Source organism: Raphanus sativus, chromosome 5 (genome assembly GCF_000801105.2).
Source record: "Raphanus sativus cultivar WK10039 chromosome 5, ASM80110v3, whole genome shotgun sequence".
Classification (NCBI taxonomy): domain Eukaryota; kingdom Viridiplantae; phylum Streptophyta; class Magnoliopsida; order Brassicales; family Brassicaceae; genus Raphanus; species Raphanus sativus.
In genome coordinates, this window is record NC_079515.1 from 22,360,609 (window position 1) to 22,379,044 (window position 18,436).

An 18,436-nucleotide genomic window follows, 5' to 3' on the forward strand; every position below is an offset into this window, starting at 1 on the left:
TAAACAATTTTAATTAGAATGATTAAAGTTTTTATATCCTTAATACATAATTATATCATTCATTATTTAACTGAATATAAATTAATATTATAAAAATTTCTGAAAAAGTAAATGGAAAAGTGTAAAAGATAATTCCATGTATTTATTTTTGTGCTTATCGATATCTTTCTTTCTTCTTTGTTAATTTTATTATTAGTAGCATATATACACATATAATAGTTAGATATATAATTATATTAAAATATTAAAAATATATTTATAACAATAACAAAAAAATTATATTTGTTTGTAAACGTAATATATGATACTATATATTTTAAATTATTTTAAATTTATTTTAATATTAAAAAGGATTCCAATCCCAACAAAATATTTTTAAAAATAAAAAATATTAATATTAATTTTAAACTTAAATAACAAATAAATGTTATTCTTAAAACTGAATAATAAGAATAAAAATGAAAACACCACGAAACAATTACGTTAAGAAAAAATATAAATCAAATTTAGTGTTATTGCTTATATACCTCTTTTCATTTTTAATATTAAAATAAATTTTAAAATAAATTAAAACACATGCCATCATATATTACGTTTAGAAACAAATATAAAGACGTTTTGTTATTTTTAATAATATACTTCTAATCTATACTATTATTTGCGAAGTAATTTTTCGCAACGGAGCTCTCGCGTTAAAAGTTAGACTGGTTAATATCGATACTATCCTTAATGAATAAAATATATAATTAAGCTAAAAATAAAAACGAAAATTAATTTATTTGATTAGATAATTGATTAAAATTAATAATAGTAAGATTTATCCAAAATCTAAAAATATTTTAAACTATAAATATAATTCCTATATGTATGCACCTTTTATACTTATTGAATATTGTGTAACCAATAAAATAATTCATATTTTTTATGGTTGGTTAAATTTATACATTTAATGTTACTTTTTGAAGATTCAAAAATTTCTTAATATTGATGCTTTTAACTAAAACTACTTTTTGTTTAAAAAAAACTAAAACTACTTATATTGAAAACGAGAAGGAGTATAAAATTAATATTTAATTAATTATTAAATATATCAATAGCATGAAAATAATTTATTTTAATGGTTCCCGAATTGATAATATATTTATTTAGTAATTTGTAAAATTATTAAGCCCGCAGCTGCGGGCAAAACACCTAGTATTTTAGTATAATGATTAATCTAATTATTATAGGTGTATATATAATACTAATAATAAAAATTAACAAATAAAAAGATGTAGATAAACACACAAAATAAATACATGGTATTATCTTTTCTTTTTTGAAACTTTTTTTCCATTTATTTTTTGAGATAATTTTTATAATATTAATTTGTATTCAGTTAAATAATGAACAATATAATTATGTATTAAAGATATCAAAACTTAAACCAGTCTAATTATTATTATTTTATTAAAATTAATGACTCAGCCTAAGATCTCTGAAAACATGACAAATAAATAAACTCACTTCTCAAATAATAATATAGATATTTTTGATGTCAATATCTGTTTAGTTAGATATAAATAATGATCATGTTTTAAAAAAATGTCATTAGGTTAAAGCAATCTGATTATAATATACACCCAAATCTAATTCTACTTTTGATTTTTTCAGTGCATTTTTTCTTCTGTTTATGTATTTTCAACTGTTGCAACTTATATTCTTGATTGTTTATATAGTAATTATTTCTTAAAATTTTCAATTAATAATTTTGTCTAAATCTAATCATCTACTGGTACACGTGTCGTGACTCTCTCTCCCTATCCTTTATTAGCGAAGAAGGAAGAACGAAGAAGTCATGGCAGGAGTAGGTTTGTCTGTGTTCTTCTGTGTAGATGAGTATTTCTTGTTGACTGTATTTTAGGTACAAAATCTTTTTTTTTTGACTAAGGTTAGGTACAAAATCTGGCAATTTCAGAACTACATATTTGATTTGAAAGTATATAAATATGTCATAAACAAATACATAAACACAATACCTTACATTCCATGATCGTATCATCGTCACAGAATGGTACATATGATGTTAAATAGATTTTCTCTTTTTACATATATATTATTTCTCTTGGACTTCTGTTTATTTCCATCTGACAGTCTGACCTTGCTTTTGGATATTTAGGAAATCATAGTACGTGTTGTATTCATGTTGACGTTTGTCAATTTTGGATTTGTAAATGGTCAAATCTATGATGTCCTTAAATTTGGTGCTAAGGGAGATGGTACTAACGATGATTCAAAGGTATAGCTAGATTCTGAACCGCATTTAAAAATATGGATATTTTTTTTGTTTTGTAATTTTTTTAAAATTTAATTTTTAGATTTATATTTTTAGTCATATTTATGTTTTTGTTTGTATAATATTTTCTTATATTATTAATAAAAGTTTTAATTTATTCTATTAAAATAATTGGAACACACCTATATCAATAGGTTATGATGTTGTTTTAAATAGAATTAGATACTGACCCGCCCTTAAGAAGGGCGGATATATTTTCAATTTAATTTATTTTCTTTATTTTTAAATTATTGTCAAATATGTTTAGACATGTATGTGTTGTCGGATGAATTGATCTTTAGTTTGACGATATATATACTGTTTAGTGGTTTATAAATACGGTTTTATATTATTATTTTTTTCATTTTGCGGTTTTGTTTGGTCAACAGTGTTAATAATGTGATTATTTTATTATTTTATATTCAGTATAAAGTAATTTTAAAACGAAAAATAATAACTCTCTTGGTTTCTTAAATTATGGTTATAATTTTTTTCTTTTAATTTGGTTGTATTTAAATACATTTAATAAAAAATTGTTAGTGAATATAAATTTAAATGATATAAAATTGATTTAAGATAAGTTGGAGGAATAAACTTCACACAATTTTAATTTTTTTTTAAGTGAGATTAATTAATAGCAATGTAAAGTGCTGAGATTAAAAGAATTTGTGGACTATTTTGATTTAACAGTCAAAACTCCAAAAAGACATTTCGAAGTGCTGACCCAAACATCCCCATCATCACAAACACTTTGAATAAAACTTAAGCCCATAGTTTAACTTAAGCCCATCACAAACACTTTGGATAAGGTCAACATAAACTAAAAGACACGTATAAAACAGGGAAGAGAGACCTTAGCAAATAATAGGCGAGATTTAATGAGGTAGTATCGTTGGTTCTTTTTTCTTTACCGAATTTACCCTTAATGAATTCTAGTTTTTAAAACAAAGTTGATGGCACAAAAAGTAATATGCCAGAAAAGAGTAGGGGTAAATCCATAAAAGGGATCCTAATTTAATTATATTGATATTGCAAAACATAATCTCGGTTTATCCATTAAACTATTATCTTATTTTTTAATATATATAACACGACTCTTTTGTTTGAGCTCTATCGAGAGATTTCCGGCAAAAAAAGAGAGAATCTATAAGCCTATAAAGTTTAGAATCATGTTTATTTTTAGAAAAGAAAAGGGATGACACTGAAATTTTGATATAATTTTCTTGCAGTATAAATAATTTTGAATAACAACTCTACTCTTTACATGAATGTGCTAAGAATTGGCCATGATTCCCTAGCCACGATTGTCGCCATGTTTTTGCATAACGGTTTTCTTTACAAATTTTTTTTGTAGTCAAACTAAAAAACCTCCATATAGTTACTATTTATTTTCTATCGTTACTTGTTCCTACAAGTAGATCATAATTGTGTTACAAATATTTAGTTGTTTATCTACTAATTCGTATAAACCTTTTTTTTGGAAAAAGGCTTTTGTAGAAGCATGGAAAGCTATGTGCAGTAGTGGTGGGAGTAATAAAACACTCCTTATTCCTTCAGATAATACTTTTTTACTACAACCTCTACGGTTTCAAGGTCCTTGTAACTCTCCATCTGTACAAGTTCAGGTAACACCGAAAGACAAGATTTTTAAGATCCATTTGAAAACTTATTTACTAAAAAAATTATGTGTTGGTTTGGAATGTATTTGTGATCAACTTTACAGTTGGAAGGAAAGATTGTCGCCCCTCTTAACAAAGCAGCATGGGCAGACCTTAAGGAATACAAATGGGTCAGTTTTAATAAAATCATCGGTCTAACGTTCCTTGGTTCAGGAACAATTAATGGGCGTGGTTCATCTTTCTGGGAGGTGAAATATTTTCTTATATATTAAAAGAAATGAAATTTGTTTAGTTGTATTTATAATCAGAAAATGTGGGTCTAATGTTTTCTCTCATATTTATTTAATCCAGGCCAATATGCCAGCTTCTAAACGCCCTACTGTGAGTACATATCGTTTTTCTCTGTTAAATTGACTTCAAATTCTGCTACTAAAAGCTCATAGCGAAAGGTTCTCTTTTATTGTAGCAATTGCATTTTCATGGATGCAATAATCTTGAAATAAATGGAATAACCTCATTTGATAGCCCGAGAAACCATATCTCAATCCACGATTGTAGACAAGTGAAAATCACGCAGATAAAACTTAGTGCGCCTGGTGATAGTCCTAACACTGATGGAATTGATATTTCAACATCAATTGATGTAGAAATATATGACACTGTCATTGGAACTGGTATGTAATTAGATATATCTCTCATATTTGGAATCACGAAATTTCCAGTTTCAAATTGTATAATATGGTTATTTTTATTTCAATATCTCTAAACTTTGCAGGAGATGATTGTGTAGCGTTAAACAGTGGAAGTATAAATATCAACATCACGAGGATGCTGTGTGGTCCTGGACATGGAATAAGGTTATATCTTTGATTAGTTTTTTAAAACTTGTATGTGATTTTGTTAATGCCATCAAATAGTTATTAACTTTTAGATTTTATAACAAATTTTGTTCTTTACATTTTTTATTATATTAGTGTGGGAAGTTTAGGAAAAGATGGAGAAGAATCTATAGTTGAGAACGTCCAAGTGACTAACTGCATTTTCAATGAGACGAACAATGGAGCGAGAATTAAGACATGGCCGGTAATAAATCTTTAATTATATTTGTCTATATAAGAATTAATGAAGTTATAATGATACAATTTTTTTTACTCATTTGTATTTAATTTAATGTGTAGAATGGAAAAGGATATGCAAGGAATATAGTTTTCAAGGATATCACGCTCACTGAAACCAAAAATCCAATTATAATCGATCAACACTATATAGACAACGGACGTCGATACGTAGAGGTAAATTGTTTTCTTTCCTTAAGTAAAATATAAAACTTCTAAGAGCACCTCCAATAGTATAAATGCCCAACTAGTTTCTTAGTGATAAAAGTTTAATAGTGATTTAGTTTTTATTTAATATTTCTATTCTATAGAAAGATGCTTCAATTAAAGATAGACAACTGTACTTAAAGTTTGAAAACGGTTCTTCAAATTCAAATTACTCCTCCAAAAACTTTTTTGACACATTTTTTGTTTTTTTTTTATTTTTTTTAATTGGTTAGAAATCCATCAAAACCTACGTTAGAATTGGACTAATTAAATAGAATTTATGTTATTTCTATTTATTATTTTTAATTTTTGCATATCTTTTATTTAATAGGAATCATCTGCAGTGGCGATTAGCAATATAACTTTCACGGATATTCATGGAACATCACAAAAAGATGAGATTATAAAAATAGATTGCAGTGAAGTCACATCTTGCAAAGATATCGTTCTAGATAGAATTGATATTACTACAGTCGATGGAAATAAGCCATTAGTTGAATGCAATAATGCATATGGATACTCGACCAATGCTTATGATGGTTGCTTGAAGACACAGTAATATATCTTTATATATCAAATTAATATAATTTATAAATTTAGAATAATATATCAGATGAATGTAATAATATTATTATCATTTATCAACTATTATGTATTCATGATTAAATAAAATAATATATCAGAATAATAATATATTCAAACTTAAAATTAGAAAGTCATTATATTTAGTTACATATTTATATAAATATATCTTTCATAAACACTTTTTATTCTTAAATGTTCACATATACTAGAAACTTGTATGAAAAATCAAGGAAATTTTGCAAATACGATTGAAGTCAAAAGCAAAATAATATGTTTTTTAAAACATCATTTGTCTTATTCACCTCAGAAATTCAAGTTATTTACGAAAATGTTATCATTGTTATTTTCAAAAGTGATTGTTTTACTCAATTCTCCTCATCTTCATTAAATATTTACAATGTCATCCTCATAAATAAGTCAACTCTTCATTAAATATTTACAATGCCATCCTTATCAATACATCAACCACCATTAACAATCAATTTCAAATTCTAAATGCACCTACAATCGAGATATACTCTTCGTATCCTTATTTCTTATCCATACAAACCATTTCTCTTTCAGTTCTCATTAATTCCATCCCAAAAACCCAACATTTTGATTACAAAAATGAGCTTATTGGAGTCACTGAATTTTTTGATTCATGGTCAATAAAAGTGGGTATCTTTCGTGGTAAAGCTTTGTGTATTTGGAAAAGCTAAGAAAAATATCTCACGGGTTCTAGGTATGCTATTCGTTTTTTCAGATCGGTTCGTAAAGAAGAGTTCTCTAGAAGTTTTCTGGTCAATGCTAGGTTAGTCTTCTGGTCAATTATAGGTTAGTTTTACGATTGACTACTGTGTTTTTCGTAAAATACTTCTTTTGTCTTCTAACTTTTCTTTGTAACAAAAAAAATATAGAACACTTATACATAAGTTTTCTAATCTTTCTCTGTAACAAAAAAATAAAGAAATATTAGAAACATGTCAATTGGAAAACTAAACTACACATACTTCTTGCGACACTTTTAAGACTTCATTTGACGGCAAGAAAACTGCCATTGAAATCTATTTTGAGAAGACTTTCTCTGAAAGTAGTTAAATATCTACACAATTTCAGTCAATTGCAAAATTAACATGTTTATCAGGGAAGATTTCTATAGAAATTATCAAAAACAAAAGTAAGACAATATTTACAAACGAACACTTAACAAGAAGTCTTTTAGTGAGCCGGTTTCTTAGGAAGTTTTTCTTCGTAATTTGCAATTGCAAAATAACATAAATGGAGTTTGGAAGACTTCTGTAGTAATCTTATCCGTCAATGTTTATTAAACTTTCATTTTCTTCAAATTTAAAATGTCTTTTAAGATTATTTTTTTTGTTATTTCATTTTTATTAGTCAATATTGGAGATTATGAATGAAATTCATAACTAAATTGATGATAATTATGAGTTTACAAACATTCATGTTTATTAATGTTTCTAGCTAAGAAGTCTTCTCAAATGTTTTTGGAAAATGATGTGCTATGTTTGCTAATGTGTTTTTGTTTCTAACACTGTTTATTCAAACCTCAAAGAAGTAAAATCTGAACATACAAGCTCAAAAGAGAATAACAACACTCACCAATAGGTGATATAAATTAGCTCAAACAAGTAAAAAGAAACAATTTATATTAGAAAAGGTCTAACCAACACACTGGTTTATGTGAACCAATTTCTATGGATCTCTTCTTCAAAATTGTTGTTTTGTAATTGCTAAAGGCTAATCTCTACAATCAGTTGTTATGTTATTCGTTTTGTGATCCCTAGCGATTGCGACTAATCTCTCTCTATATATATAACCAAAATATATATACTCCAAAACATAAATTTATGATTTTTAGATCTTTAAATAACTATAAATTGTGCATTTTAATTTTAGTATTAGTTTTATTTTTAGTTTTAGTTTTGGGCTGACAAAAGGTTTTATCCTTGTCCTAATATAAAAGTGACATCGTTTTGGGATGCTCTGTTAGTAGAGATCTGGCTTGGAGGTACAGCTAGGAATTTAAGTCTTTACCTGCAGATCCTGCCCCATTTGATTCACCGCGGATTAGGTACGGGTCGACTAATTCAAAAAATTCAATATGCGGGTGCGGTGCAGATAGTGCCGTGCGAAGAGATACTAGGGCCTGAGGCGAGAATAATTTTTTTTGTTATATAATTTTATGAGTAATATATTTAAAATGAATTTATTCAAATAACATATTTTAGGCACATGCAGTAAAACTAAAAATAAAAAATTATACAAAAAGTTTAGAATGTTAATTTTTTATTATTTTTTGTTTCTTTAAATTTCACCAAGTTATCAAAATATATAAAAAATATTCAAAAAAATTGTGATATAAAATATAAAATTCGTATAAGGTTCAAATTGTGAGTTAAAATGATGATATATACTTTTTAAAACAAAGTCCCTAATTTTAGTTATTATATAAGCTTTTTACATACTTTTCAATTAATTACATTTAAATCAAATGATACAAACTATATAAAACCAAACAAGAATAGATAATCATAAAACCTTACAAGTTAACAAAAAATGCATCAACTTATACATATATATATATGTGTGTGAATTTTCACGAATATCATTCAAATTTGTGTGGGTTAGGGCATCTCCGGTAGTTTACATCATTTTTTCTCTCAAAATGATGTAAATTCAAAATAAGTTTTTGTTTTGTTCCAATGGTTTCCCTCATTTTTCCTGTCAAAAAAATAATTTCAAATGTATTATGTTATTACTACTTATTATTGAATAAAAATGATTGTTACTATTTATAAAACTTACAAATTTTATCCATGTATAATTTTATTTTAACTAAATCATCATTTTGTACATAAGTTTAATTTCTAAAAAAACATACAAGCATTTATATAAACTTATAATTATATTATGAAAGCCTTAATATTTTTTTAAAATTATAAAAAATATTGAGCTTTTAGATATAAAACCAAATTATATAAAAGTTTAAAGACTAATTTATAAATAAAAAACTTAACACAAGAGAAAAACATCAGAAAATGAGAGAAAACCTTTTCTAGTGGTCTTATCAAAACAAAAGTCTCTAGGTTTTTTATCTATAACAGATTATAAAAACAACAAATATGTTTCAAGCAAAAGCTGGATTTAAAATCTAACTAAAATTATACTAGATACAAAAATATAATTTTACAAATTAAGGGCTCCAAATATTTTACTTTACATACAGGCCCTAAGGTAAATGTCTTTCTGTTTTGGGTGCAGGTTGAATCGATTTTAAGCAGAAAAGATAAGAGTCGACCGAAATTGAGTGCTCTAACCCTAAAAAGATCGTAAGAAATTTTTTTATGAAAAATATAAAAATATTTAATTATAAATATTTAATTTATATTATTCTAAAAAAATAAATAATCAAAATAATTATTTTATTAAATTTATATACCCATAGATTTTCCCGCAAATCCGAATCGGACGGATGGAGATCTTGTTCGAGCGTTTTGGATCATGAACTTCTTGTTAAAGCAATGAGATTGTATCAGGAGATGAGAGATTCTTCTGATCTTCCTCTGTCTCTACCTTTTAAGCTATTCTGAAAGGACTTGTTTTTAAGAGAGAAAGTGAAAAAGGGTTTCTTTTCTCTGAAAGTGATCTTGAATAGAGAATTAAAGAGGGTTTGAGACACTGTTATCTCCCAGTTGAATTATTGGCTTGTTTAATGATTGTAAATCCTAAACAAGATTAAGGACTTTTAACTTATTGGGTACATGTATGTCATAGTTATTCATTTAGCTTGTGTTTTCGTTTATCTTGCTAACATTCTATTTTAGAGAAATTAGTCCCCTATACACAGTTTAATTACCGTTTATCAAAATTTTAAGCATAATTGACATAAACTTAGTCTAGACCATCCATCCTCCTAAACATTAAATCCTCTATAAAGAATATAATTACCGTTTAGCGATTTTTAACATGATTGACATAAAACAGCATTAGAAGCTTTCTGAGTAAATGTAGTTGATAGTTTAATCACAAAGTTTTTGGCAATCTTTCCTTCACTGCATTAGCTTCCAACATGGTGTGATGATCGATGCTAGCACATAGAGGCTTTCCAACTCTAATTCAAGACTTCATCATCATTACATTAATCATCTTTTAAACAGCTTATAAATATGTATAATCTATGGTTACTAAGTAACGTTAAATATTTCAATCTGAAGAAGGAGCATTTGATGTTTTTTTCATCACTTCTTTTGTGTATCGTTTTTGGATCAAATATTGTCAATAGTCAACTTGAGCCTGAAGCCATTGTATATGACCGGCCTCAAAGGCCCAAATACGAAAGACGGCGGAACAAGGGCATGACTGTAATTTTAAGTTAAAACCCTACCATTTCGTTCGAGACATCCCTATGTATATAAAGACGTCGCCACTCTTGGATCATCCCACTATCTCGATCTTTCTTCAACCTAACCTAGCCGCTACAATTAGGTAAACGCTCTCGTCCCGAATCTACGATCTGGTTTCTTATTTCTTCTACCGATCATAGCTGTAACAGTTCCGATCGTTTCAGCTTGATGATTCTGTACATATACCTCATGGATTCTATACTTTTTTTGTTCGTAGATCGTCTTAGATTCTCTAGTACTGCTTATTGATTGACGAACTCAACGTTGTAACAGCTCTCTTAGTCATCAGATTGATCTGGTTTATGAGTTTTTTTTTTGTTTATTGGACGATTCATTGTTGGTTAGATGTGAATTTGAATGTGCGATTCATGAGCCGCATAACAATCCGATGGTTGCTTCGTCTTGTGTTGAAGTCATGGAAACTCTCTCGGATTGTTTGCGATAGATCTCGTGATTTTCATTGAATATAGCTCGCTTAGCTCAGTGGATAGAGCACCACGTTCTTTCTGTGGTAGAAATCGGTTCGAATCCGATAGCAGCTTTTTGGTTCATAAAGATGAATTTGATATTGTTTTATTTGTTAAGAATCATCCATTCGATATGGTTTTTATATAGCTTCGTTTTCATAAAGAGTGTCTAAAGTTTTGATTTATATAATTATACTGTGTTGATAGTTTTGTATTGTTTAATCTCTTTTGCAGATTCACTTGAGAAAGCAGCTATGGGTAAAGAGAAGTTTCACATCAACATTGTGGTCATTGGCCATGTCGACTCTGGAAAGTCAACCACCACTGGTCACTTGATCTACAAGCTCGGTGGTATTGACAAGCGTGTCATTGAGAGGTTCGAGAAGGAAGCTGCTGAGATGAACAAGAGGTCCTTCAAGTATGCGTGGGTGTTGGACAAACTTAAGGCCGAGCGTGAGCGTGGTATCACCATTGACATTGCTCTATGGAAGTTCGAGACCACCAAGTACTACTGCACTGTCATTGATGCTCCTGGTCATCGTGATTTCATCAAGAACATGATTACTGGTACCTCCCAGGCTGATTGTGCTGTCCTCATCATTGACTCCACCACTGGTGGGTTTGAAGCTGGTATCTCCAAGGATGGTCAGACCCGTGAGCATGCTCTCCTTGCTTTCACCCTTGGTGTCAAGCAGATGATTTGCTGCTGTAACAAGGTAAAGTGCTATTCCTGTTTTCACTGATTACGATGATGATACACTCTTTTAGTCGGATGCTCACTAACGTGTTTTTGTAAATGTTTCCTTGTTGCAGATGGATGCCACCACTCCCAAGTACTCCAAGGCTAGGTACGATGAGATTATCAAGGAGGTGTCTTCATACCTGAAGAAGGTCGGATACAACCCTGACAAAATCCCATTTGTCCCAATCTCTGGTTTCGAGGGTGATAACATGATTGAGAGGTCCACCAACCTTGACTGGTACAAGGGACCAACTCTCCTTGAGGCACTTGACCAGATCAACGAGCCCAAGAGGCCATCAGACAAGCCCCTCCGTCTCCCACTTCAGGATGTCTACAAGATCGGTGGTATTGGAACGGTGCCAGTGGGTCGTGTTGAAACCGGTCTTCTCAAGCCTGGTATGGTTGTGACCTTTGCTCCATCAGGGTTGACCACTGAGGTTAAGTCTGTTGAGATGCACCACGAGTCTCTTGTGGAGGCACTTCCAGGTGACAACGTGGGATTCAATGTCAAGAATGTTGCTGTCAAGGATCTCAAGCGTGGGTATGTTGCATCCAACTCCAAGGATGACCCAGCTAAGGGTGCTGCCAACTTCACTTCCCAGGTCATCATCATGAACCACCCTGGTCAGATTGGTAACGGTTACGCTCCAGTTCTCGACTGCCACACGTCCCACATTGCTGTCAAGTTCTCTGAGATCCTGACCAAGATTGACAGGCGTTCTGGTAAGGAGATCGAGAAGGAGCCCAAGTTCTTGAAGAATGGTGACGCTGGTATGGTGAAGATGACTCCAACCAAGCCCATGGTTGTTGAGACCTTCTCTGAGTACCCACCTCTTGGACGTTTCGCTGTGAGGGACATGAGGCAGACTGTTGCAGTCGGTGTCATCAAGAGCGTTGACAAGAAGGACCCAACCGGAGCCAAGGTGACCAAGGCTGCCGTCAAGAAGGGTGCCAAGTGAACTACCTGGAGGAAAACTCTATCATCCGCAGTTGAATGGAAAGACAGTTTTAGTTTTGTTGCATTAGTTTGGTATTTGGTCGCTTGTATGAGTTGCAGCTTTGTTTCTTCTCCGTCGGAACTCTGTTCTCGTAACTGGGTTCTTGATCGAAGGTGGCGAAGTTACTCATTACTCTAGCTTCCTTTTTTTTTCTTCTCATTATGTTTTCGGATTCTGAGCTATTTTGGATACTCTTATAATGAATATGGTATGTCTTTCCTGCGGTTATTGTCTGTCTTGTCTAATCTTTTTCCGTTCATTTTATTATGATCATCATGATTAACCCTGAGTATTTGCTTATTCGTTATCATGATTAACCGTGAGTTTGTTTATAGCATCAGTTGATGATGCCTTTACATTTTCTTATTGTATTGTGTTTAACCCACAACGAATACGTTGGATGTGTTAAATTTTGCTTAAATAAATGATGAAATTGTTCGGAAACGACCTTATCCTTGTAGGACTTTTGATAATAATTAGTTAAAGTAAAGCTAACTGGTTTATTTTGTAGCCTTCCCTTAATTTTTATTCACATGTTTTGTTAATATTTTATACTCTGATTTGTAAAATTAATTGTAGGTAGAGTATACTACAAAGATAAAATAAAAAATGCAAACACACTATGGTAATGGAATATGTGGCAATCTCACTATGGACCTAATAAACCAACAGAACACACGGTTCAGGTGGGTTCCAACCAGTTTCATTTCAGCCTGCATCAGTCATGCTTCTTTCCCATTCCTCCAACGCGACCTCTGCCTTTAGTTTCTCAGGAACACAATCTGCAAGTTCAATAATTTAACATTATATCACACTAACAGTGATGAATTACAGAAACGAATATGATTGTATGTAGTAGTACCCGCAAGGAACTCGTATCTCTCGTCGTTACTCACTACAGATGCTGCCAAAGAATAAATAAAAGAAACGGTGAAAAGGATTTCAACACATCATACACTGTAGTTTATAATCAATCTTGAAAGATCAACACATCAACACTAATATTTCTAAATGGAGACCATACAGCCTAAAAATCATTCGTGCATCAAAGCATATGTTGCAGTGGGATTCGTAATCTGAGATTAACATACTCTAATTTAGATTCCGGCAATAGAAGATGAAGGAAGAGAAGAGAGCTTACAGAGATGTTTGTAGTGGATGAATTTCTTTTTGTCCTGGACAGAACTTTCATAAGCTTCTTCAGAAAACCTCTCAATGAACAATTCCTTCAAATTACAAAACAATAATCACTGTTACAACTCTTAACGGAGAAGCAATAAGAACTCATCACCATGGCAAACGCCTAATTCACACTGATTAGCGATTTAATGCTAATTTTATGAAACTGGGAGTATATATATATATAAAGGTCAATGCGATTGATGGAAGGCTATACCGTGGCTTTGTTGACAAGAAACACGGCGTCCTGCATGATCTGAGGAGCAGAGTTGTCGCTTCTCATTATCCTCCGTACCCTATTCATCGGAAACCTAATCATCTTATTAGCGTCTTCCACTCCTCCTCCTCCTCCCCCATTGCTTGTCTTCTTCGGCTCATCGGAGCCGCTGCTCGAAGACTCCGAGATCTCGTGAACCTCCGGCTCTTTCTTCGCAATGGCCTGTAATTTCGGTGTCTTCTTCTTGGAATTAGAACCGGAGCTGCTGCGTGAATTTCGAGCACCATCGCTACTCGGCTTCTTCTCCTGGTTCGGTTTCTTCGACGACACCATTGTTAAGAAACTATTGTGTTTCACTTCACCCTGTTTGCCTGAACAAAACCAATTGAAATCGATAGGTTCTTATATGGGCTTATTTATCTGTCACTAGCAGGCCCATAGGCCCACATGTGATGTTTGACTATGCTGTTTTATTTGGGATGGTTAACCGATCATTACCAAATTTAGAATGTTTTTCCTGTAATATAACGGACATGGAAACTAACATGTGGAACATTGGCTTATAATATTGTTTTTGATCATTTAAAATTTGTTAACTATTGATTTTTTTTTCAAAAAAACACCAAATTGATAAATCTTGTATTCTTTCATGTTAAAAAAAAATCGAAAAGAACATTTCAATACACACTAAAAAGACTTCTACTGACGTAATCTTTGATTACTGATTAGATAAGGAAGAATGGCCTAATGTTTGGACGTATGAGACAGAAGAGGTGTCCAGCACTTGTGATCTCAACTACACGCGTTAGACCCATAACTAATTCTTTTTCTGTAATATTAAACGTGTCGTATTCAACGTCTTCAGTCTCCAAGAAGATCACGAGTTTGGCTTTTGGTACAATGTCTTTGTCTTTAACTACTACTCTGGCGCAACCAAAGCTGTGAAGCGAGCAACATAACAACAGTGTCGATCTTCTCGTTGTTATCAATCATCAATGGCTCTCGTGGAAGAACCAATCCTTTCAAGATTGGACCGTATTGATTTCATGGTGAGGAAGCTAGAGGAGATGAAAGGAAGCTCGAGTCCATCGACTCCATCAAGTGGCCGTACTCAGACATCTTCACTAGATCTGTCTTCCCCGCGGAGGAGGAGCATAGGGAAACATCAGTGCCGTTCTATGGAGCAAGTGATGGAGGAAGCTGAGCGTAAAGGAACGTTGTTAGAGAGACTATACAATGTGGAGGAGCAAGTTCTTAAGTTGTGTTCACACTATGAGGAAGAGATTAAGGAGGATAAAGAGAAGAAGACAAAGAAGAAGAAGAAAGGGTTGAGGAAACTGGTTGATAAAGTTGTTGGACCTTCTTCTTCTCCGAGTAATAGTCATTCCAAGAGCTGGCGTTGCTGAGACGTTCTACTATGTTCCACATCCATCATCGATGTGTAATAAAACCCTGTGTGAAAAGCTTTTTCTTTTTTCTTTGATGAACCAAGTAGATTCTTGAATTTTATCAAATTTGTTTTTAATACTCCCACACCTGTTTTTTGTTATTTTGGAATGCCTTTGTTACATCTGATTACACTGTGCAATATCTCGGAATGCAGCAGCAACATTATGTGCAATATCACGGAATGCACCATCAGCTTTAGCTACACAGCTCTCTAGCTCTAGGTATGTAATCTTCTGTTCCATTATTAATCCCTGTTGCTTCAGTAAACTCAGAAAGTTGGATCCTATGATGTAATAATATCTTCACATGACTACCAAGATATTTGGTGTTGGATGCACATAGATAATAGTCAACCTTTTTCTTGTGGGATATCTCTTTCAATTTGCTAGGATATTAGTGTTTTTTTTTTTTGTCAAGTTGATTGTATTAAAATGCAGAAAATTAAACATGGCTTCTGGCCCATTAGTCTAGCCCGCTGGGCCTAAAGATCCCTTCAGGGATTGTTTTGCCAAACAGTCGGCTTGAGTGTTTTGAGAGCAACATTATCGCTGTCCTATGACCGCGTCCTTAGTATTATTGAGCCACAAAGAAAATCAAAAATAGATGATTAACTGAAGGACGTGTCTTAACTAAGAAGTTTTCTTGATGGTCCTTACATGCCACCTGGCAGGCTGCCATTGACCGTGTTCTTTTCTCCTCTCTCTCTCTCTCTCTCTCTCTCTCTCTCTCTCTCTCTCTCTCTCTCTCTCTCTCTCTCTCTCTCTCTCTTGATCTCTCCTCCTCTCTGATCTCTCCTCTCTCTCTTTTTTTTTTTGAACAACCTCCTCCTCCTCTCTCTCTCGTGATCATTTTAAGCTAGTAGCTACGATTCTATCGAAAAAGATATCGATCAGTCTCTTCCGTTTTTCCCCTTCTCCGCAAACCCCAGTGAAGACACTGAAGTTTGATTTCACTCTTCAATCTTGATCTGTAAGTTTATGATAACATTGTAATCGTTCTATTTTTGGTTCTGCTTCGGAAATTTAGGAAGTGGGTAGGTGAATTGAAGTCATATTACATCTTAAAGTTTCGACCTTTCGATCTCATTCTTCGTATGTACTTACCAATTCGATAAAGGTGTGGTCTTGGATGTGTTGTGTAATGTGCGTTTATGATGTGGGAAAGTGATGTTGTTAATTGTGAGTTTGGAAACAGGTTTTTGTAGATTGAATTTGCGCTTCTTGTTTGCTTGTGTTCAGGCTGGCATATACTACGAGGAGGCTTTGGCTGCTTTAATCGCTTCACCATTGAAAGATCATTTTGAGAAAGGCTGGATTTCTCATGTGCATATGAAAGCAGCACTGTTGTACAGTGAAGCTTGTTACAGGTATGGAATGGAGTTGCACGAGAAAGAGGAGATTGCAGAAGAGATAGCTCGGTTGAGGAGCGGAGCTAGTCGTTTGGCAGAAGCTAAGAAGTCTTCAAGGGGAGCTCCTGCACAGCTAGTTGAAGCGATGAACAAGTTAGAGGCGAGCATTAACTGCAATTTGGAGAGAGCTGTCAAGGAAAATGACAGAGTGTATCTCATGAGACCCTTCTCCTGCTTCTTTGTCTCCACTTCCTACATTGCTGTGGATGGTAATTAATCTCTTCCTGCTGATCTTAAAGACGATGTAGAGGCTGTTCAGATCAGTGGCAGTCCAGCTGGCTTGGATGCTGAACTTCAGCAGATTAGAGATTAAAGAGGGTTAATCAGGAACTGTTGCTGCAAACCGAAGAGCCAATTTGAAACAAGCTGGACAAAGTGATCTAAATTGTTTATGTTCTTCTTTTTATAGACCACTGCCACAGCAGAGAACTGAGAACCAACATAAAAAGTCCCACCAATATTCATCACTTTTCCAAAAATCTCTTAACAATGTCCTTAGTTACCAATTAATAATAAACTAATATAAGGACTCTTAGAAAAGTCCCATTGATAATCATGCTCTGAGATCGAGGAAGAAAAGAGAAAGATATATCGACGAAAGTAGAGGAGATTTCCTGGATATCTTTAACGATTCCGAAGATCTCTTTGGCCTACATGTCATTGTTGATAGCTCTTATGAGCGTTTGGTTGTCAGAGAGGATCTTAATCTTTGTGAGATTAAGATTCGCTGCAGCGATGATTCCAAGTCGTAGAACCAGTGCTTCTGCGATGATTGGTGAGGCGACGTACTCTTGAGTGGTGGCGCCTTGCTTGATGATGGTGTCTGTAGGGTTCGATATGATCCAAGCTAGTCCCGCCTTGTTCGATGTCTTCTCCCATGCCGCGTCTGTTCGACAGATCGGAATCCGCGAGTCGGCTTGATGTGGGTTCTTGTCCAAACGTTTTGCAGGTGCGTGTTCTGTATCCTTTTTCTTTGTGTTTTGAGCAAAACACCATTCCCGTGCTAACCTTATGCCTTTTGTAGCTACTTCCTCAATGGTGAGTTGACGATTTTCAAAGATCAGGGCGTTTCTGGCAGTCCATAGGGTCCAGCAAATCCACGGGAGGATGATTCCTATTATACCTGAGGGTGGTAGACAGACAGCAGTTCTGAAGGCGGTTACGGCTTCTTTGAAACTCATTGATGTAGCTATGTGAACTACATTTGCCAAAGGTATTTTCTTCCACATTTCTATCGCAAACGGACATTGGAAGAAGATGTGCATTGCGGTTTCCTTTTCTTTGCATCTCACACATAGTGATTGAGTTTGGATATCTCTGTTTTGTAGGTTTTCACCTAGAGGCAGGGCTCTTTGGAGGATGGACCAGAGGAAGACTTTCATCTTTGGAAAGCAGTGACTTGCCCATACCTCTCGGATCCAGTCGAAAGTATCTGGCTCGTGGGATGCTTTTTACTCAGGATATTAGTGTGTTTAGCATCTATATGCTCGTCATATTTGTTAGATATTAAATACTTTCCCAACATATACTAAATAATCAAATACTGTCAACATATGAAGGGTACCCATACAACAACGCTCTGCATCATCAAGTGGAGAGTATAATACTTTCGTGTTTGAAAAACAAGAATTATTTGATGGTATATCCTTCGAGAAAGCAATCTCTTTGGAAAATTTCTCGGTTCAGACAGGGATACAAATATCTTAGTATTATCATTGTGGTATATGACG

At 32.9% G+C, this 18,436-nt stretch overlaps 4 protein-coding genes and 1 long non-coding RNA gene across 5 annotated transcripts; 4 read left to right on the forward strand and 1 right to left on the reverse strand.

The window, feature by feature from the left end:
• Positions 1–1,837: 1,837 nt before the first annotated feature.
• LOC108861014 (probable polygalacturonase At3g15720) lies at positions 1,838–5,814 on the forward strand. The gene is made up of 10 exons (XM_018634847.2): positions 1,838–1,894; positions 2,159–2,278; positions 3,802–3,939; positions 4,038–4,181; positions 4,285–4,314; positions 4,400–4,607; positions 4,709–4,790; positions 4,908–5,016; positions 5,112–5,225; positions 5,587–5,814. The coding sequence occupies exons 1-10, from the start codon at positions 1,838–1,840 to the stop codon at positions 5,812–5,814; spliced, it is 1,230 nt and encodes a 409-aa protein (XP_018490349.2).
• Positions 5,815–10,196: 4,382 nt separating this feature from the next.
• Positions 10,197–12,681, forward strand: LOC108861012 (elongation factor 1-alpha 1). Its single transcript, XM_018634846.2, has 3 exons — positions 10,197–10,328; positions 10,948–11,429; positions 11,527–12,681. Exons 2-3 carry the CDS (start codon positions 10,968–10,970, stop codon positions 12,412–12,414), a joined length of 1,350 nt encoding a protein of 449 aa, XP_018490348.1. The 5' UTR covers positions 10,197–10,328; positions 10,948–10,967; the 3' UTR covers positions 12,415–12,681.
• Positions 12,213–14,208, reverse strand: LOC108860019 (DNA polymerase II subunit B3-1). Its single transcript, XM_018633925.2, has 4 exons — positions 13,850–14,208; positions 13,595–13,679; positions 13,316–13,357; positions 12,213–13,235 (listed from the first exon to the last, which is right to left on the reverse strand). Exons 1-4 carry the CDS (start codon positions 14,180–14,182, stop codon positions 13,162–13,164), a joined length of 534 nt encoding a protein of 177 aa, XP_018489427.1. The 5' UTR covers positions 14,183–14,208; the 3' UTR covers positions 12,213–13,161.
• Positions 14,209–14,674: 466 nt separating this feature from the next.
• On the forward strand, positions 14,675–15,470 carry LOC108856369 (uncharacterized). The gene has a single exon (XM_018630152.2). The coding sequence runs from the start codon at positions 14,845–14,847 to the stop codon at positions 15,253–15,255; it is 411 nt and encodes a 136-aa protein (XP_018485654.1). The 5' UTR covers positions 14,675–14,844; the 3' UTR covers positions 15,256–15,470.
• A 558-nt stretch (positions 15,471–16,028) lies between these two features.
• On the forward strand, positions 16,029–18,255 carry LOC130495225 (uncharacterized). Its single transcript, XR_008934496.1, has 4 exons — positions 16,029–16,267; positions 16,537–17,655; positions 17,731–17,919; positions 18,035–18,255. It is a non-coding gene; the product is annotated as an uncharacterized LOC130495225 (long non-coding RNA).
• Positions 18,256–18,436: the final 181 nt, after the last annotated feature.